Source organism: Lepidothrix coronata, unplaced genomic scaffold, assembly GCF_001604755.1.
Source record: "Lepidothrix coronata isolate B3197 unplaced genomic scaffold, Lepidothrix_coronata-1.0 Scaffold28, whole genome shotgun sequence".
In the NCBI taxonomy this organism is placed as follows: Eukaryota; Metazoa; Chordata; class Aves; order Passeriformes; family Pipridae; genus Lepidothrix; species Lepidothrix coronata.
Window position 1 is genome coordinate 762505 of NW_016690208.1, and position 21018 is coordinate 783522.

General features: G+C 40.2%; 1 protein-coding gene across 1 annotated transcript in view; it reads right to left on the bottom strand.

Moving 5' to 3' along the window:
* Positions 1–235: 235 nt before the first annotated feature.
* CDK5RAP2 (CDK5 regulatory subunit associated protein 2) overlaps positions 236–21018 on the bottom strand; it is a 72088-nt gene continuing 51305 nt past the window's right edge. Inside the window, 13 exon segments of the mRNA XM_017810320.1 lie at positions 236–906; positions 1800–1846; positions 4880–5018; positions 6858–7004; positions 9283–9542; positions 9819–9911; positions 10776–11024; positions 12354–12475; positions 12687–12876; positions 13146–13262; positions 17813–17938; positions 19074–19249; positions 19990–20038. Coding sequence (XP_017665809.1) covers positions 847–906; positions 1800–1846; positions 4880–5018; positions 6858–7004; positions 9283–9542; positions 9819–9911; positions 10776–11024; positions 12354–12475; positions 12687–12876; positions 13146–13262; positions 17813–17938; positions 19074–19249; positions 19990–20038 — 1775 coding nt within the window. The 3' untranslated portion in view covers positions 236–846.

Consider the following 21018-nt stretch of genomic DNA (forward strand, 5'->3'; position numbering starts at 1 on the left):
TTTAAGGTCCCTTCCAACCCAAACCATTCTATGATTTTTTAATTTAGTTCAATAAAACCATGATTGCACCACAAAGTCTACTTTTGTAACTAAAAATTGCTGTATTATGGTAATTTTAGGGTTAAACTATTTTCCCAGTTCACTTTGTGCCACTCAGCAAAGGCACCCTCTGATGTGGTTTCTTTGTTCAGTAATGCTCAAAGTCTGAGGTTTTAAACAAAGTAACACAAACACGTTTGTGATTATTTTTCATTTTAATTGTCTGATTCTACGTAACATTTTCAGACACAGCATCAATCTAAGTTCCTAACAGGACAGTAAGAAAGCCCAGCATCAGGCAGCTTCCAGAAGAATCTTCCAGAGATGGTTAAAATGCTTTAAAATTTGAACATTTTTTCACATTTCTACAAAACAATGACAACTGGCAGAATCTTTTTTTTTTTTTAACCTACATTATTTTAGCAGTAGAGAAACAGTGGAAGGTGGATCATATTCTTGACTCTTTCTGGACCTGTTTGACTATAACAACAAATAGGTTTATAACATGACAATTACAAATATAAAATTTCAAATGTGCCAACTTTTAAAAAAAAAAAATCTGGAGTTTTCCTCAGTACTTGCAGTACCTTGCTTCTGTAATAAATATTAAAAACCATCTTTACATTACAGAAAATGTTAAATAAGTTATTTACCAAAAAAATTCTTTTTTTGCCCTCTTTTTTTTTTTTTTGGTCAAAGGCTGATTCCATTAAAAGAGCTGAACAAACATTTTTACATCAATAAATAGTAAGGCAGCATGAAGCAAACAACTCCCAGGACCAGTCTGTGTTAGCAGAACTTTCTCCTTCAGAGAATCCTCTTTTTGCTGGTGTAGGAAGGTGATTTTTGATTCTCAGCTGGTGGGACCTGGTTAGAAAAGCAATAATTACTATTATTGTACAGTACTTTGATGCCCACAATTTGTCCCTACCCCATCCTGCTGCACAAGGAGCTGCAAATAGGAGCTTCTGTGTTCAGCAGATCTTCAAATTAAAGTCATAAGACTTTTGTAAGCAGAAAGACTCTTTTATGTCATCACTTTCTAGCTCAGGCAGGGCTGAGACAACAGCACAGCAGCTGCACAGGGAAGTGCTGAAGGAGGCACTGATGGGGGTGAGGGAGAAGGGGTGCACAGAAAAGGTTAGAGGAAAATTCAAGGAGGGGCTGAGAACTGTACAATCATTCACAGTGGAGGGGTGTGAGGAGAAGGTTGGGATTTAGCAGTCAAGAAGTGTATTACATCCTTCTGGGAGCAAAGCCTGAACCTTCTGGGAGAAATTATATCTGAGCAGTGATTATTTAAACACTCCCAGTGATTTAATACCTTTCACCAGCAAAGAGATGGTTGCAAAAGCTTTGCCTGTTGGGTCCATGTTTAAAAAATAAAAGGTGCACCAGTTACTAATACACACTCCAGCTTTAAATAAGGGTGTCTTTGTGAACTTGTTCAGCAGGCAGGTTATCAGGCTGTGATCACCCGAAAATAAACTGCTGGAAGGTGATGACAGACATGAATATTAATCTAGGGAAGCATCAGGAAGGAGAGGGTTTAGCTGTTTATGTGGTCAGTCATAAAACTCTTAATTCAGACATCAAACACAGCAGACTATTTATCATACTAAACTGCTGTCACCCAGACTTGATTAGGTAGCAAACCTAAAGCAAATCAGACTAATTCTGCAAAATACTCCTGACGCAGCAATGCAGATTTCTGATTAGCATATACCAAGGAATTAAAAACAAGCAAAAATTTTACTTACTTCCAGGTTTCCTCTGGCTTTCTTCAAGACATCATGAGTTAAAACCACTGGAAAGAAAGAGGAGATTAAAAAGAATACTTCAAGTCTCTCTAAATTCACTGTATTCAAGTCTTATGACCAAATATTAAACAACATCTGAGCAGGAGGATTTCCTCAGGACCACAGGGCAGGTCCAGAGGCCACCCCTGGAATGTGGTTTCCTACTCCTGGCCTATATTCCATAATCTGCTTTTCAAATCTAAGCATCATGGAAGTGGTTTAGAAGTTTTTCTGCCCCACCAAGAACATTCCATGTGAAACAGGAATAGCTCAGCACTACGTGTGACATCCCAGGCACCAACAGCCCCTGCGATCCTGAGTGCCCAGTTCCCTCCACCTAAGGCAGAAAGGAAGACTTTCTGTTCATTCTGAGGGGACCTGGTACCTGATTTAACTCCAGTTTGAGCCATTATATATCCTATTTGGGCTGGGGAGGGCAGTTAGTAGGGAAGAGTGAAAATTTGCAGTGGAGATGTTGTGGGGGGACCATGGGCAGGTGGCAAAAGGAGTCACCCAGATCCTCCAGCAGTTCAAGGACAAGGCAACCCCTCTGGACCATGGGGAAATCCTGTCAGGGGCTTGTTCTGAAGGGTTCCAAGTTTTCTCTGTTCATCCAGCTACTTTGGCTCTGTGGGGACAGCAGGAGACCTGTGAACAGAGGAGGGGATGCTCCCCAAACAAAACCGGTATTTATAAATGTCAGATTAAATCTGCGAGTCTCTAATCTGTGTCAGCTCCATAACTGCTGAAATACAGCCCTCAACAAGCACCAATTTGATATTCCAGTCTCAAAAATAAACAATTTAGCCATAATAAAGATTTTTCATTACAACAGTAAGAACCCAACAACTCCAAGGGTAGAGCTGTCATGAGATAATTACACCCTTGGCAGATTACTGCAATTTGGCACCACATTGTTCCACGTTCAGAGGTTCAGAGGAGGTTTATAAGCAACGAGTTCTCTCACCAGAGAAAGCACACAGAAGGTTCTGAGCCACAAGAATGTTCCAGTCTCTGCCTCTAAATATATTTAGGAATGTTCAGCTAAATAACAGAGGGAACCTGAATATCCTCAGTGGAGTGGCCAGGTAACAGGATGTGTGGAGAATGAAGGCAGGGAAGGTCACCTATGGAAAGGAAAGCGATGCTTTTCCTTTCTTAGCAGCAAAAGGGGAAAGGAAGAAATCTCAAAAACAAGTGTGAACATCCTGACAAAAATCCAGCAGCTTCACATGATCCCCCAGTTTCGCTGTATGCTTGGTCAGGAATTTGTGTACAGATGCAAATTAGAAACATTTATTAAATTGCTCTTGAAGGCGAAGGCAACTCGACATCCATAATTCCCATAATCAATGAAACGTAGAGAAAATCACATCGAGGCCTTTCTGTGTAGCAGAGTGCTCTCTGCTCATAAGAGCTCTGCTAGCAAATTCATTTCACCTGGCAAACTAGGTTTTTTTCCTAAATCAAAAATGTTAAATTCAGCCCATGAAGAGAATTTGGAGGCTGTGACACTGCTGGCACAGCTGCTGCTCCCCAGGCAGCACTTTTGCATTACGGAGGTTTCAGAAAATGCAGGTTTCAGTTTCTCAGCCCCTCGTTCAGATGAGGCTCAAAGCCCTGCAAAGAGGGAGCAAAATTAGGGGGAGATGTGCTGTTTGCACATTTCCACAGTGGTGGAGTGGCAGAGGGATAACACTTTGGCTACAGGGGTAAAAATCTCTGTTGATTTATAACCTGCCTAGTTCTGAAATAACCCAGTGTGTTCCAGATGTCACTGGAACTGGAGAAACTACACCAGTAAATCTACCCCAGGGATATTATTTGGAAAGACATACTACAATAGCTTTGATTTTTATATGACAACCCCAAGCTGAGCTATTTAGCTTTAAAACTTGAACAAAACACAGTTTATGATTTAATATAAGTAATTTGTACATCGTTTAATATAACAATTCTGAAAGAAGTGACCAAAAACCAGCCCATAAATGCTTAAAACAACAAAAATCTGCAGGCAGGAGACATATGGATCTTAGATATAAAAGTTACAGGTTATGGAGCAAAATAACATTTATCACTCTACACTGCATTTAAATGACTTGAATCACATATAGTGTTATGGCCATTTTTATAACTTTGTATGGTGTGGAACATTTTCCAGTCTAGGTGAATTATTGGTAACACAAGTGCCACTCCAGCACAGACTAACGAGCCATTCAGTCCCACCTCTTCAGAGAAGGTAAGGAAGGACTTTTTAATTTTCTTTTTAAAGAAGAAAATTAAATCCCCCTCCCACAATACACATATTGCTGTAGCATGAAGGTAGAGGAGACATCCATTCAAAGCTCTTCTGGTGAGTGATTAAACTCTAAAGCAGCAGAGATGGATCTCTTCAAACCTGGCTCAAAACAGCTACAATTGTTTTCATGTTTCCAGCTAATTTCCTAGATACAGGATGCTAAGAGTAAAATATCATTTCACAGCATGTCCTAATTTTTCTTTAATAAAGGACTCACAACAAATTTTTGTTATTCTGAACCTTGTTCTCCTGCACTCCCCAGGCTGGTGCAGAGCACTGACAGATCTCCTTTGCTACAAGGGCAGCACCTCAGAAAATCTAAGAGCCTAATTCCATGTTTACTAAGACTGAGGCAAAATCACAACTCTGAGAAGGACAAAAATCTTTGGCTGAAAAGGTCTACAGCAACAGGAGCTTTGCCTCTGTCCAGAACTGTTGCAAGATAGAAAAAATAGTATCCAAAATGGAATAACTCAAGTGGCAATCAGGGGCAGCTGCATGGATTGACATGTTATCAGTGGTTTGTGTAAAACCATGAACTGCTTCCCATGATATTCTCTGCAGCTTTCTGTGCTTTGGGCAACTTTTTTCCACTGGACTGAGGCTCCATCAGTCTGGCACAGCCTGAACCTCGTGAGCTGTTTGTCACTAACAGCTGGGAGTGCACAAGGGAATGCCAGTTGTAAAGGTAGCCACAGGCTACAAAAATGAAATAAGAATCATTAACAAAGCACACACTTACACTGGTCAATGATGACTTTCTCCATGTTTTCCTTCAGCTGGTTTGTGGAGTGCAAGCGTTTCACTGTGCTGTGCAACTTCCTCTCTTGCTCAGACAGTTTCTTCCGCAATCGAAATATTTCTGCTTTCATCCCTTCATCCTAAATTGAGAAAAGAAAATATGACATTAAACTATTACATAAAAGCACTATCCACACTGAGGATTGCTCAATATTTTTGTACAAGTACTCTCAAGCTTCCTTAGACTATGAAAAACTTAAAGGAGTGAAAGATGTCTGAATCCTGTCCTTCCTCCAGGACACCCATGACATGATTCTATGATTCTATGACACCTGTCAAGAGACAACTACAATTCTTCTATTACACTGGGGACAGTCTTAACACCAGTGCCTATTTTTGTTTCTGAACTGGAAAAGATAAGGAAGGGCAGTGCCATGGGATTAGCAAGTGTCCTGTCTGCAGGTTCAGAACTCCAGTGTTCTGTTAATAGCTGATGTTGCCTTTGTCAAAGGGCTAAAAGGCACTGGACATATGAACAGGATGGTTTAATTGCAAAATTATTTGACAGTATCATTATTAAGGTTCAGTTTTCACCAGCTCCAACCAAGTTGTGGTTAGTAACTTGCCAAACAGGATGGTGAGCAGCCCTGACACATCTTCCAGTATCACCAATTTGGACCCTTGGGCAAACTTAAGCTTGCACATTTTTAATCCTGTGCCACTTGTTAATTAATGTGTCTCTGGAATTTGCCCCCAGTACTTAGCTCTGCAGAAGTGATTACTCACAAGTCCTGTGGGGCTGCAGAGAAGGCAGTGAATGCCCTGTATCTTTTACAATCAAGCTTCAAGAGACATTCTTTCATATGCTGCATTTAAGACATCAGAAGCAATCTAATACTCTTAAGATCTCGGGATGTTGGATAAGAAACTTTAAAAAAGATTCTATTAGGCTCTAATTAGGTGCATCCTGGGAACTCAAATCCCCACACACATTAAGGTCAGATTTTCATAAGAAGGTTTGGATCAGTGTGACAGGGAAGCACAAGATGCATCACCCACATACTGAAAGCCCTGAGTGTGTGTGAGGTTTGTTCAGATACTGCAACCCAGGCCAACATTTAGCTGTCTGTATAGCTTACACACATGAGGATAAAAATGGAAGCACACACACTTGCCAAGACATTCCAAATATGGAGCTGAAACATCAGTGAATATATCAGACAGCAAACTCCTTCTGCTTTTGTGAGTCTATATAAGGATGCTAGAAAACATCACCAAAAATGTCATGAAATTATATATAAAATGTTTACTTTCCTAAAGTTTGAGGGGTTTTTCAGGAATATCCTACTTCCCTTAAAAAACACATACAAAAACCTCAGTGAAAACACTTCAGATTTATTTTAAAGCCAGAGTTTGAAACAGTTGCATTGCTGAGTGGTGGTACTCTGACAGTAGAGATAATTCATTCCTCATTTAGTTTACTTTCATTCATTTGCACAGTGCAATCCTTTTTAGTTAAAATGTTATAAAACTTGTCTTGGGGTTTTGTCACACTTTTACAAAAGCATCCTCTTTTACAGCTTTGGCATCAACAACATTTTGTAGCTGAGATTACATCGAAGTTGCTGATGTTTCTGTTCGTACTGGAATACACATAATCAAATTGAATTTGGCTCAAATAACAGGGAGTCCAAACCTTTTCTTGCAGAAGTGGAACATTTGCCACCTGCCTGGGTTTCCTGAATATCCTGTGACAGGGTTACAGATGACATCTTGATTATGAAGTGTGTTGTAAATTAACACCTGGGCACACAATATGACCAGGACAGGATCCAGCACACACTGGACATCCTGGGTTCATGATTTTCAAAAGATTTTCCCAAAGGACACGTTTGTAACTGGTCCATCTCCCTTGACACATTATCAGAGTTCAGAAAAAACCCTCAAATCCAACAAATTCCAGTGAAACCCAGCAGTACCTGAGTGCCCTGAGCAGTACCATGAGCAGCTTTCAGGGGAAGGGAAACTCTCCAGAGAAGCTTCAGTAAACGTGCAGCCTCTTCTAAAATCTGCTGCACTGTGTGAGTATTTGTGGAAAAGCCATGCAGGGATGCCTGGGCTGGTACCTGTATCACAGGAGTAGAGACATGTCATATTTTATAGTTAAAACATTATGGAAATGTAATCTTAATGAATGGATTTAATCCAGTGGGTGTGATTTCATATTTAAGATAATGTACACAGACATTGTTTGCCATAAAAACTAATTTGTTACTTAACAAAAGGTGATGAATTATGCATTATCTGAGAATTTCAGGGAGGGAGGGGATTCATCCTAATCAATAACCATGATTAAGAATAGATTATATTTACTAGATTTCCTTTGCCACATGGTAACAGTTGGCAACTCTCTTCTTTCTCCATTTGCATTTCGTGTCATGTTATTTGAAAGTCAATGATTACAGACATCAATTTAAGCAATATAGATGTTTCTTCCTTAGCAGACCCTTTAAACTGTTCCATTTAATGCTAAAATAACCATCAGGACACACATAAAATGTTTTCCTCTGCTGACAGATGAGAAAACCAAATTGAAGAAATTGCATAAATGTGAAATAAAGGAGGGAAAGAATGTGAGGGGAGCAAATGAATTACCAAAGCAGTGGTGCTACAGAAGGGGGAAGGGTAATGAAGGAAAAGCATTTGCAGTTCCTACCCCATGCAGGATATAATCTGAATATTTATTTAGCATTGTTATCTAACCAGAATCCTCCTGTCACATAAAACATCCCATTTGCTAAGTAGTCTGAAAATTCAGTGATGTAAAGCTTGATAGGAAACTGCAAATTGTGAAACTTACTGCTTTTATCTTTACACCAACAAAACAAGTTAAAAACTTAGAGAGATTACTTTTCCAGTCATTATCAGTATGTTAACTAGGTCATTTGGAAATATATGATACTTCAGAGAGTCTTAACTGTCATTCAGGCATCATTTTCCTGGGTGAGCACACATGTGACACCACAAAAAGAATTTCAGAATTGTGGAAGACTGCACCTTCAATAGCTTCACTAATTATAACTGCAAAAATAAGTAGCACAAATTTATCCCTGCAGTTAAGACCTTCTGGTTTTTGAAGAGCAGCAGGAATGGTTTTTACAACATTTATATTATCATAAAATCATAGGGGTGAAAAGGACCTTCATTAGTCACTTAGTTTCCTTTCCCACTCCAAGGCAGGAAAGCATTACATGGAATTTTTCAAATATTGGCATAATCATTTTTTAAATCGCCTCCAGTAAGTGTCTCTGAGCACCCTCCATGCCAGTGGTTCATTATTTTTACCACTGGCTGTTGTTTCCAGTGCCTGTTCCAAGCCTTTCCTGTTGGGGTTTAAGTTTCTTAGTTCTTTATTAGATGCCACAGACATGTACAGACTGTTCCTTCCCTTTAATTGAAGCTTGTAGGCAAATTTATCTCTTCAATCCACCCCAAATATGCCATCATTAACTGTGTCCAGGAATTGAAAATATTACATAAGATAAAATGAGCAGAAGTAAACACTAACCAGTTCTCCTGATTCTAGAGGAAAAGGACTGACATTATTCAAGACAACACAAACATTTGATTTGTTTAAACATTGTTATGTTTAAGATTACAGCAAGAGCACCATGACTTGTTATTACTGTGTCACAGGATGCAGAAAGGATGATACACTGTGTTCCAGAAGACAATATTTGATCATTAATAAGATATTCCAGTCTCTGGATAGCCACTGATATTGCTAAAATGCTCAGCTGATACCAAGAAGTGAAAAAATATTAAAAAGCTTCCCTGAATAGGAATGTAATATGAAACAACCCTCATTAGCATGCATCAATCATTAATGTACAGTTACAACCTGGTGTTACTAAAGGGCTGAATTCAACTAAGTGAGGAACTTTATTAGCTCTGTATCCCATTTCTTTTAATTGTCTCATATTTCCTGCATTAGTCTCAAACCTGCATTACAAGAAAATCTCAATTAGTTTTATCCTTAGATTATTTTTACACACCACTACTTTATGCCCTCTTTAAAGCATTTCAGACTTTTACCTGAGGTTTTTCTGTTGTTGCTTTCATTTGGCTTTTTTATCGTTTCCAGCGTAACAAACACCACTTTTCATATAAAAGCAAGCAGTTTTACCTCATTTCAACTTGCAAGTAAAACTAAGACTGCTTAAAGCACCAGAATTAACTAATTTACCTGTAGCCTCGTTAACTCAGAATCACAAACAAGTGCCTGCATCTAGATGAGGCTTGGAGTGAAGGTCGAGGTGTCCTGAGTCATTCAGTGCCTGCTGCACAATTAACCTGGTTCTTCTTCTATAAATTCACCCTCCTTTAGCAGCTTTCTCTGCTTACCTTTACTCCAGGCTCCTGCAGCTTCGTACCAGTGATGTCTCTCAGGGAAATATCCATTTCTGCCAGGACCTGCTGCCCCTCTGTGATCTGCTTCCTCAGGGCCTCGTAGTCCTCGATCAGCCCCAGCACGTGGCGCCCGTTTTTGTCCGCCCACACCCCGTGTCCGGGCACCAGGCGAGGGGTGCACGTGGTGCTGGAGCAGGAGGTGCTGCTGCAGTGGGAAGCACTGTCTACATCATCCTTAGGGGCTGGGGGTGTACCTGGGATAGAAAAATAGTGGACTTCTTTTATCCTTACGTGCAGAACCGATTTACACTAAATTTCTCCCAAACCACAGGTCTGAGGGTACCGACAGTTACAGGATCACGGAATATTCTGAGCTGGAAGGGACCCACAAGGATCTTCAAAGTCCAGCTCTTAAGTGAGTGGCTCATACAGGGATTGAACCCACAACCTTGGCATTATTAGCACCAGGCTCTGACCAACTGAGCTCATCTCAGGGTCATAACTCATATTTAGGACACATTTGGACGTACCTGTTTTCCCCAGTGAAATGCAACGTCCACTCCTCTGCTTCTGCTGCTCACAAATGTTTCTGCTGGCAGCAGGGCATTTGCAAAGGTTTTCTACTAAAAAGTGAGAAGGAAAACTCTTATCAGTAGATGTTTACATCCATTAAAAAAACTTCCCAACTCTACTTCTGCTCCTTTTATTGCTGATGCTGCACTTGGACTCAGGAAGCAGGGAAACGCAGCCATGAATCTTCCAGTATTTACCTACTCTTGTATTTTAGCATCTATCCAAAGTTCTAGATATCTCCCAAAATAGTAAAAATATCTAAAATACCTCCTGAAGAGCATATTTTAATTAGCAACTGTAAGCTTCCCATTAATTTCACAAGAAGTATGACACTCTCCACACTACCAGACTAAAGATCTCCCAAATTCCCTAAGCACTTATGAGTAAAGACAGCAACCTAAAAACCTAATAAAGTCAGCTGTTGACATTCCAAGGAGTTTTTCTGGCTGTATGCTGGATGTATGGAAAGCTGTTACTATGCAGAGCACTTTAAGCAGCAAGGAAGAAGATTTTCATGCCCTCTGCATCCCATGCACATTTATATTGGAACAATAACCTGAGTGTAAACATTACATTTTCCTTGATTTGCTAAAACAGCATCACTTAAAAGTGATTGAAATAAAGGTAAAATATTCCTCAAGGGCAAAAAAGGGACAAGTGATTTATCCAGAGCCCATTTAGTGCATTTATTGATCATTCTTGGGTAATACTTACTCACCCTTACAAACACTACAGAGCTCTGGAGTGAAAAAAGAACCCCCAGGTAAGGAAAATTTCACTTCACACCCCCTGCACGAACAGCTCTACCAGGAAGGGGATTTGGGTGCAGCTGATGTTGTATAAGGCTTTTAGAGCATCTTTAAAGAGCAAGGCACAGGTTCCACAGCACAACAAAAGCACACACAGCACAGTACCATTCACTCCTGCACAGTGCTCAGATCCTGGTTTGAAAAGACAGTTGATATTAACAGCTGACACTGATGCCACTTCCTCCCTCTTTCCTTTGGAAAGCTGTTCCTCTAATTTTTCATGCAAGGACTTGTTGGTCTCGATGCTCCTTTCCAGCTGCACCCGCAGACTCTGTATTTCAGTCAACAGTTCGTGTAAGTCAAGTGGATTATTCTGATCTTTTCTGAATTCCTCTGAGGCATCACATCTGGGATCTGAGACAATTTCAAAAGAAACACTTAAACATCTTTAACTATTAAAAAATATTAGCTACTAGAACGCTCAGCAAGTAAGTTATAGCCAGTGTTATCCTCAATATTAAGAATTAACTACAAACAGCATTGAGATAAACAAAAAAGCACGTCTTAATTGCTTCTATCCAGGAAAGATTTAAAGAGCTGAAAATTATTTTTCACTTTGTCCATTAAAGCTACTAAGTCTCAAGCCAAAAGCTAAAAAATGTGATAAAAACAGAATGAAGAGGATTTACAAAATCTGAAGCTCACTAATGCACAGTCTGGGGAAAGAAAAAGGAATGGGTAATCTCAGAGTACAGAGGAGGGATGAAGTAGAATTGGGAGTTTAATTTTACACACAGAATTAAAAACAAAGTAGTGATCACCTGGCAACCAGAGGAACAAATCTGAACATGAAAAAAAGCAAGGGCTGTGTTTGCCTTTTCACAGAAACAATTCCATGTATTCTTTCCTACTGAAACCAAACTCATGAGGGTGTTCTCCAGACAGTGGGAAGGGGCTGAGCTACATGAGGAGGGTGCTGCTACTCTCTAATGGCATCACCAGTTCCACAAGAATCACTTCCACCCTGAGCCAACTTTGGCTTAAAGCCTTGTGCCAACAGGGCTCTTCTGTTGCAGCCAGGCAGGAAATCCAGTGGCAGCAGGGCATATTAGAGGAGCAGGGAGAAAAAAAAATCACCTTTTACAAGAAGTTCCAATAAGGAATTTGCTGGATCTGGCAAGGGGAATGCAGCAATGAGCAGCATTCCACTCTTTTATCTCACCACACCAACAGCTACGTGGTGGCACAGCTTCCTTACAAGGGGTAGGAAGAACTCAGGTGAGCTCCAGTCCCCCTCTCACCTTTAGTGACATCAAAGTGGACTGGAAATTATTAAACAGCTCGTTCAGAAAGCAGTGCCAGCACTTCTCCCAGCCCCAGGGAGAAGCCATACCCTCACCTTCAGCCAAGAGAAAGCACAAGCTACCTGAGTAAGCACGACCTGTGAGGATGCAGCAGCAGGTACTTAGATGACAAGTAAATATCTAAGATTCCCAGGAAGCCTGAGCCACTAAATCTTCAATTCTTGTTTTTAGCTTAGCTAAAAGACAAAGGAAACTTGGGGGTGTGCAGTCAACATCTCAAACAGCCTGGCAGTGACACCAAGCAAAAAGCAGCATTTGATTAGCAAGTTGTCAGTTCCCTCAGCACAGCAGAGAAGCAGAAGCACAGAAACAGTGACCCAGCCCTACAAGGTCATATTCAGAGGGAAGGGTTGCAAGGGCAAATGTTGTGCATTTATACCTGTCCTCTTCCTTCTTGCTTCTTCCAGCTTTTCATACACCTTGATCTCCGTCCGCAGCGACTGCAGTAACTTCTCATTCTCCGAGACCTGATGTTGCTTTACATTGATTTCTGTTTGCAACCTGTTAAGTCCCAATAAACAGCTGAGTTAAATTCTTATTTTTTTTTTTTCAAAATCTAAAAACCATTCCTCTTTCCCTCCGTAATTCTTGCCTTGCCTTTTGAATACATCCATGCACCTCATTAATGTTAATGGCTATGGCTAAACACGTGCTTGTCACATTGACAATCTTCTTCTCTAAATGACTGTTTAAATGTGGACAGAATCAATACCTGTTTAATTCATTACGACTGCTGTAAATTTGACATGTCAGGTATCTGATTTCATCTTCCTTTTGGCAAATTTGTTTTTGCAACTTTTCGTTTTCCTTCTTGATGCACTCGTGATCCTCCTGAAGGTGCTCAATGATTGCACTCTTTTTAGAAAGAGATTCTCTTAACTTTTCATTTTCCTTTTGTTTATCTGAAACAAGAAGAAACACAAGGTATCTGTAACGCCCTCACTGAAGCTATGGTTTTTAACTAAATCAGCTTTTTCAGAGACTATCAGAAAATAACAGTTTCTACTCTATTATTGTTAATCCCAGCTTGGATGCTTATGGTTGAGCATGGAATTGTAGGGGTGGGGAGAATGGTTAAGTCAGTTTAATGAGTAGAATGTGACTATTTTATTGTTTTCTGATCTGGGATGAGTTGCAGGCTACTCCTGTAAAGCACAGTTCACGTTTTTACCTCTGGATCCTTTTGCTAACATTGCATTCAGAACTTGATTTTGCTTCCTCAGGAAATGTATTTCAGAAGTGAGGGAATTATGCTGCTCTGAGCCATGGATAAAAATGTTTGCAGAACCTATAAATATATACATAAAAGATGATTTATGAGTCATCTCTAGGTCATTAAAGATTAAACTTTCCAGACAAGAACAATTTAAAAAATTGCAGAAAAACATGTTATGAAAGTTATTTCTCTACTATATATTTTGAAGGTTATCACTACAGGCTAAAAGGCAGCTCAGGTTAATGCCAAGTAATCCAAAGCCCTGAGCATCACAAGTATCTCTCATTGCTGGGCAACCATTACCAAAATTGCAGAATTATCCCCAGCAGTCTTTACCTATCAGTTAATATCCCAATAGGACAAAATGTAGGAGTATTTTGTGACATTTCTATGACTTGAAAACTGTTGGAGGGTTTATCATATATTTTAGTCTTGCTCTGCTCATACTCCATTGTATTTAGTGAGAGAACAACTAGATTCTACCAACTAATCCACAGGGAGTAATGCAGGAGTAACATCAATAGTCTGGCAATAGATCTGTTACCACACAGCCAAGAGTCACTGTCTTGGCCTCTGATTACAAACTGAGAACACATTTATGACCACAGGGATGAAGATTCATCCCTCTTAAATTCATGTATCTAAAATTGAGATAACTGAGCCCGACTTGATCAACCATCAGCAGCCACAGGGAGGAACAGGCCCCTCCAGAGAGCAGCTCACCCCATGTGTGCATCCTCTCCACACCACTCTGTGGGTGAGAGCCCTGTTCTCCAAGAGCTGCACTTCTCTCCAGTGCCTCCATGAGAAGCTTTGGAAAACCAGCACAGATTCAGATGTCTAAATTTCAGAAAGATAAGGGTGATGAATCCTACCCTGAGGATCTTATTGTGTTAGTCATATGAATATAAGCGTTAAATCCTGTATCCAGTCAGTCAAATTCCAGCCCAGGCACTCCTCATAATGTACTGTATTTATGTTACTCATCCCCCAAGTGCACTGTTACAGTGCAGCCTGGAAAGTGCCACATTCCACTCTCAAGGTGCTGCCTCTGAAATGCAAGTCAAGTAATTTTTATTGCCCTTTACAGCCTTCTCATAGTCAGTAAAACACTCCAGGACCCATTGGAATTAAAAGTATTTTTCAGTTGATTGGTTATCCCAGTATCTCCTGAGATAACTACAGGAGTGTCAAGTATTTGGTTAATAGAGAAATAACCAGCTGGCAAAAAAAATTAGCTGAGTGTATGAGGAGGATGCCTTTCAGCTCTGGCAGTTCAATTCAATTTGATGTGCTGCACTTCCTCTGAGTAATCTCATTTTATTGTAATCCCAATTGAAGCTTTTACCCACTACCTAACTGGGATGTAGTGTGCCATGATATGCACCTCTTGTCACTACTGAAAGACTCAAAGGCTCCAGAAGCCTGGCACTAATGGCATTTCACTATCTATATGTTAAAGAGTTGAGGCAGCTCTGTGAACTCAAAAGGCTTTTCCCTTTTCAGACTTTAACAAAGCAATTCAAGTTGAAGTGGCAAGGCTTGATGGTCTCATCTTGATTCTAATTTAATTTATTGCCCATCACCCAGCTTTATCCTATTTGAAAAGTTATGCTATCACAGTTCTACTGAAAGGCTTTAGAATATAACTAGTAGTTATCTTACATAATAAGGGATAATGTAGAGCCAGTGGTAATAGGGACACAATCCTGCAATTTGACCCACTATTGAGACTACTACTTCTGTGCAGAGCCCTGCTGACATCAATTACACTCTCCACAGAGGCAAAGGTCCATCTAACCAGAGGAAAGTGGAGCATCAGGGCCCACAATTGCAATACACTTGAGTTCTCATTCTGTTTTGTGCTGAAAAAGTGAGTGCTAAGGAAGCATACCTTGAAGGTTTCAAAGGAAACACTGACTGAAAGAAAGGCACTATTGAAAATCACAGCAAAGAGGAAGAAAATATTCATTCCCAGGTAAAGCAAAATAAAGGCATTGACAGATGAAGAGAATTCTGAGTAGATACAGTCACTTATGGGTTAAAAAAGCAAACAAGCCCCTATTTTAATGTTAACTGCCATTAATAACATTTGAAACCTGGGAAACTCAAAATTAAACCTTTGATTTTGTTTTGAAGCCTAACATTTGAAATGATTGAAGCAATTATTTTAGTTCTACTTGCACTGCAAAGCTCAGCTCTACAGGAACGATGTAGTCATTACCAGCACTTGAGTCATTTATAGAATACTGGAAGCCCAGAGGCATTTAAATACTTAGAGAATCTAAATATTAAAAATAACACGGCAAAAATAGTGGGCAGATGTGAGTATGTACATCCATATAATATTTATTAGACAAGAATAAATCTATGCAATAACTTCAGTTGAACAAATGATTCAGTATCATGAATTTAACAGGCTCTCATCAACAATTAAGTATGTTACAACTTGGCTTTCTGCTTTAAAGGAAAACAAACGAAGGATATTAAGTTAAAAGTATTGAATTCATAGAATCACAGAACCATAGAACTGATTAGGGTTGGAAGGGACCTTAATGATCAGCCATTTTCAGCCCCCCTTCCACTAGACCAGGCTACTCCAAGAGTCCGACCTGTCCTTGAACACTTCCAGGGATGGGGCAGCCACAGCTTCTCTGGGCAACCTGTGCCAGGGCCTCCCCACCCTCACAGGGAAGAATTTCTTTCTAATATCTAATCTAAACCTACCATCCTTCAGCTTAAGGCCATTCCCCCTTGCCCTATCACCCCATGCCTTCAGGAATCTGCCTCAAACTTCACTTGTGAACTTCTTTTTACACTAAAAGTCAAAGAAATCTCATCTATTAGGAAAAAAGGAGCATCATTATTAGAAGAGAGCACAGGCTTATCTGATCTCATGAAACAGATCTTCAGTACAGAGAGAAATAAGAAGGACTGAAAGTACACAGTAGCAAAAAGGAGCTGTTCTAACAGGTAGTTGTTTTTTTTCCTTTACTTTCCCAAATTTCTCCTCCATGCATTGGTAGATGTGCCAAGGCAACAAGAAGACAGATGGAAGGCATAAGACAGTTTATAAAGAAAATATACTTTCACTGTATTAATGGATGCCCTTGCCAGAATCTTTATGAAGCTGTAAGAGTTGGAAGTGTTTCAGTGTGGTTATTTCACGAGCACAGAATGCCTTTCCAGCAGTGTAAATACTTCATGGATGAAATGGATGCTTTTTATCCACCTTTCCATCACTGTAAATTATCCCTGAAAGCAAACTGCCATGTGCAGGTTGCCTCCATTTAAACAACAACAGAAATGGATCATGGGGTGATGTAAAACATAATGAATCTAATGTCAGTATTAGTGAAACTGAGGCAAAGGAAAGTATGTCTGTATTTATTGCCTGCTTTCAGTCTGAGTAATATTGCATATTAATCAATTGTCCTGTGGGGGGAAGGTGGGAGAGTGAGAGCAAAGTGCAGGGAAGTGCAGGTACAGGGTGCTTCAAAGGTGCTCCAAAAGCACCCTTTTAGTAAAAGCTGGCTATCTCCTCGTGAAAAGTTTTAAACACAGATCAGAGCTTGGCTTTCAGAGATGCTGAACACCAGCAACAGAGAGCACTGCCTCCCAATTTGCATAACTATTCTTAGCATTTTTCATCCGCTGTTTTATATTAGAGTTTGGAATGAAAACCAACTCCGTGTTAAAATTTCCATCAGTCGCTGTCAGGTATTTCTCATTAAAACCTCACGGTGGCATTTCGTCCAGGACACATTTATCCCACCAATCAACTCCAATGACAAGCTGACATGGCCCAGGCTCTGTCTTGCAGGTATTTTGTCCCTGTGTGTAAACACAAGCTGGCTTTAGAGTAGTGAGAAAATTCCAGAGAAGGCATCTCCAGCTGGCAGTGGTGCTGTGCTGACTGCCCCAGGTGCACATGGGACAGGGGCAGGGAAGCTAATTCTACACAGTTCCTATTTTGGATCAATAGCAGGGATGTAATTCAGAGCAAAGCATCTCCTTCTTTATTCAGACTGAAAAATTCATACTGAAATGATGTTGATAAAATGGGCTTCCCCTCCTGCAACTGTCCCTGGCTGGACATGGCTGAGAAGTGAAAGAGGACATCCTAAAATACAAGAACACTGAAATAATAATGATATCCTGAAGGCACAAAAACAAAAAAGGGAAAAAAGCAGGCTGTTTGCTGGTAACAGAACTAGGAGGGTCTTTCAATTCTCTGTATGAAATTCAACCACAGCACCATCAAATGTTATAAAAGTCCCTGGCAGCCCTGTTCTCTGAGCAATGTGTGCATGTGCAGGTTTGAGGCTCTGTGGTGCACGTGTATCCCATAAAAGATTTGTGCTTTGGTACTGGGTACACTTCCAGCACTGGTCTCAAGGAAAAGGCACATCAGATCTGTATTTATGCCACTCCACAGGCAGGGTGGGAAACCAGTGTCTGCTGAGAGGCTCAAAATGCAGCAGGACTCTGAGAAAGGCACATCATTTTAAGGGGTGGGGTTATTAAAAAAAAAAATCACACAAAACATTTCCAGCAGCATTTGATCTCTCAGGCTCTCATCAGAAAAGGTGGATTTCATTTCTCATGAAATAAATTCTTACCTTGATCTAGTTCCTTGTCTGTTACTTGTCTCTCAAGCTGCTTCCTCAGTCTCTCATTAGTTTTTATGGAGTATTCTAAACGCTGTCTTAGGATTCTAATTTCTTGCAGATGCTCCATTAATAACTCTAAATAAAGCAGGAGACCACTTCTTATTTTGAGCAAATTACTGTATTCTTTTACACTATGTACTCCTGCCAAATCTAATGGTTGTTAATACTAAAAGATGATACAGAGCTGTTAAAAATGGCAGATATTAAATATCTGACTCCACGACAGTCTTTTTTTTGTACATTGCTCAAGCCATGCATTTAGTGACAACTCCTACTCTACATTTTAACTTAAGCAATATTCCAGTTTTAAGGCTCTTCAAATTTCTTCTTCCTACAAAACTGGAGTAGATAACAATTTTATCTAGTTAAACATTCCCTGTACTGAGAAATGAATTCTAACTCTGCAATGCAGCTTCACATCTGGCTCAACACACCAATCATATACATTTTCCCTTACAATAGGAAGCTCCCAGAGTAACTCAGACAGAAATTTGACTTTGACTTACCCAGTGCATACCACAATAAATAAATCTGTTGAATCAAGTTTCATTACTGTACCTTTTCCTTCTTGCTTTGCCATTCTACCATTTTTCTTCCATTGGCTGCAAGTTTCAGCTTTACTCAGGAGCTGATCTGTTCTACCTGTCACTGCCTGATTTGTCAGTTTATCCCTGTCACACACTCCTGGTTTACTCTGCAATATTTCTCCCTGAGCAGTCGGTGCCAGCTCAGACATTAAATTTTCATGGCTGCCGATAAAGTACTGCAAGCATCACTCGTGCTTAGTGAAACTATCCAGGTCAAACATGACACCACTTATTAATTATGCAGCACTTAACAATCCTCCAGGAAACACAACTCTGGCTTTCACAAAATTAGAAAATCTCTCTTTTTCAACGTAATAATCTCTTGACAATTGTCTATTTTGCCCCTATAACTTGTCTATTTAAGGGCTGTCTGGAGCACTGTAAAAGCTGAGAGTCTAAAACAACAAAGGCACAAATGATCACGGTTTATTTTGTCTCAAACAGGAGGCAGCTCACATCCTTGCCATCTCTGTGTGCCTTATCACTGGAATTGCAATGATTATGCAAGGAACTGGAAAGCTGAAGCAGACAAACATTCTTCATTATTTCTTAATTAGTTCCCTTGTGTGTTATTCATCAGCTTTTCCCAATATCCAGCGAATCTTCAGTGGGAAAAACATTACCTGGGGGGAACTTGCTTGGCACTTTGCTGGGCTGGCCTTCCAGGTCACGCCTGTGCTCGGGTGAGCCAAGGGGAGACTTCTCTGACAAATCAAAGTCAGACAAGCTCTGAAGAGCAGATGGTACAGGGGACTCATCCCGCAGCTGCTGGTACATCGTGGCGTTCTTCTCGTTATCCCTTTTGCGCCAAACAAAACGGTTTTAAAATATAAAACGTTGTTTTATGGCTTTGGAAGCACAGACAGAGGGCTTGCTGTCAAATTCATTTATACAGGAATTTATACAGGAAACAAACCACTACACATCAGAGGTCGTATCAAGACTGAAATTCAGAGCTCACTGAAGTCAGCAGGAATAAGCACCGGACCTCCAGCCCGCTTTGTATTTTCCAGCACCAGGTATTCACCTTGGTGTTCAGGGGACCTCAAGCTGCCTTGAACAGGCAGCTGAGGGTTTCTGTAGCACAGAAGAATCCCAGGCTGGCACAAAACCAACATATGCAGCACAACAACACCTGCTCCCTTCACCTTCAGCAGAAGGGGGCTGTGAGAACGAACCTCAGCTGTGCTGCAACTTCAGTGATCTGAGCCAGCCCCAAGGTCACAGGGAGCTCCCTGTCCCTCCTGGCAACCAGGATAATGTGTGAACATCCACCACAGTGGATCATGGCACAGGTATTGTTTGTTCATCACTGGAACAGTCCTGGTAGCGGGATGTTTCTTTTTCAGTATCTCAGCTTTTTGATGAGAAGTGGGGAAAAAAGCCTTCGTTTGTTTTCGATGGATATTTTATTAACAAATTGAATATTAATAAGCAAAGCCCTGCCAAAAAGCAAAACAGTGGAAGTTGTGCTACAAAACGTCCTTATCAACTTAAGAAACAACCATATTTTTGCTAAACATTCAGTTGCACTCTTACCTTTGAGCCAATTCATAAAGTATAGTAACTTCTGTACCTATTGATTCTCCTGCAAAGCAGAAACAGCTGATTAAAAACACATACTGAGAATTACAATTTTTTCCCCTCCATCTTACTCTATTTAAATATAGAATGGTAAATTAATGAGAAATTAGAGAAGTCAACAGATACTCACAGGCTGTGTGTTAGTGTCAAATGCTGTACAGGAGTAAAACTATTTATAGCTTAGCAACAAAGCAGCATCTTGCTCTGAAGCTCAAAAAAAAATTATTAGGGACCACAGGTGCCAGATTTTACAGCCTTTGTGTTTTAGTTAGCACACAGATGCGAAATAATTGTGCTGTATGCAAAAGGATTAAGAGTAAACGCTTCAATAAAAAAATATATAAATAAAATGATATAAAAACAATTCTGTTGCACTTGGATTTTGTCCACCCAGCATCATGTTAACCAGTAATTCTTAATAAAGGGGCACACACGGGATTTTGCCTGCAATATTCTCTGTGGAATTGCGTGTGAGCACAAGCACAGTTTAGGGCAAGAGACCTGGACTCAGCCACTAATTTGAATAAGGAAATGAGAGTTTCATGGTGTCACCTTGGCTCCCCAGATTTTAAAATTTTTGTGCAATTAAGCAAAAGTGGCAGGGAGGAGCTGCACAGCTGAAATTTCAGGGGAATGAACTGAAGGTCAGGATGGAAATGCCGAGACAGACGGTTGTTTATGCTGCTTCTTTACAGTCAATTCTTAGTACACTGGATGTTCTTTAAAACCCTACAAACATCCTTTTATTTTAATGTGTGATTCAGTGCAACACCATTGTGTTAGATATATTGAATTGTCTCGGTTGTCAGTGACTTTTCACAGTATATAGGATACCATCTGTTGGCTTAAAGGCATTTAATGTTTATTCACTACAGACTTCTCATTTGTAATGCAAGGAGTCTCTGCAGCCACCAAAATCGTTGAATACACTCAATCTTTTATTACCCTGCTATGACACACTGCCTGTAATACCTTTTTCTCATA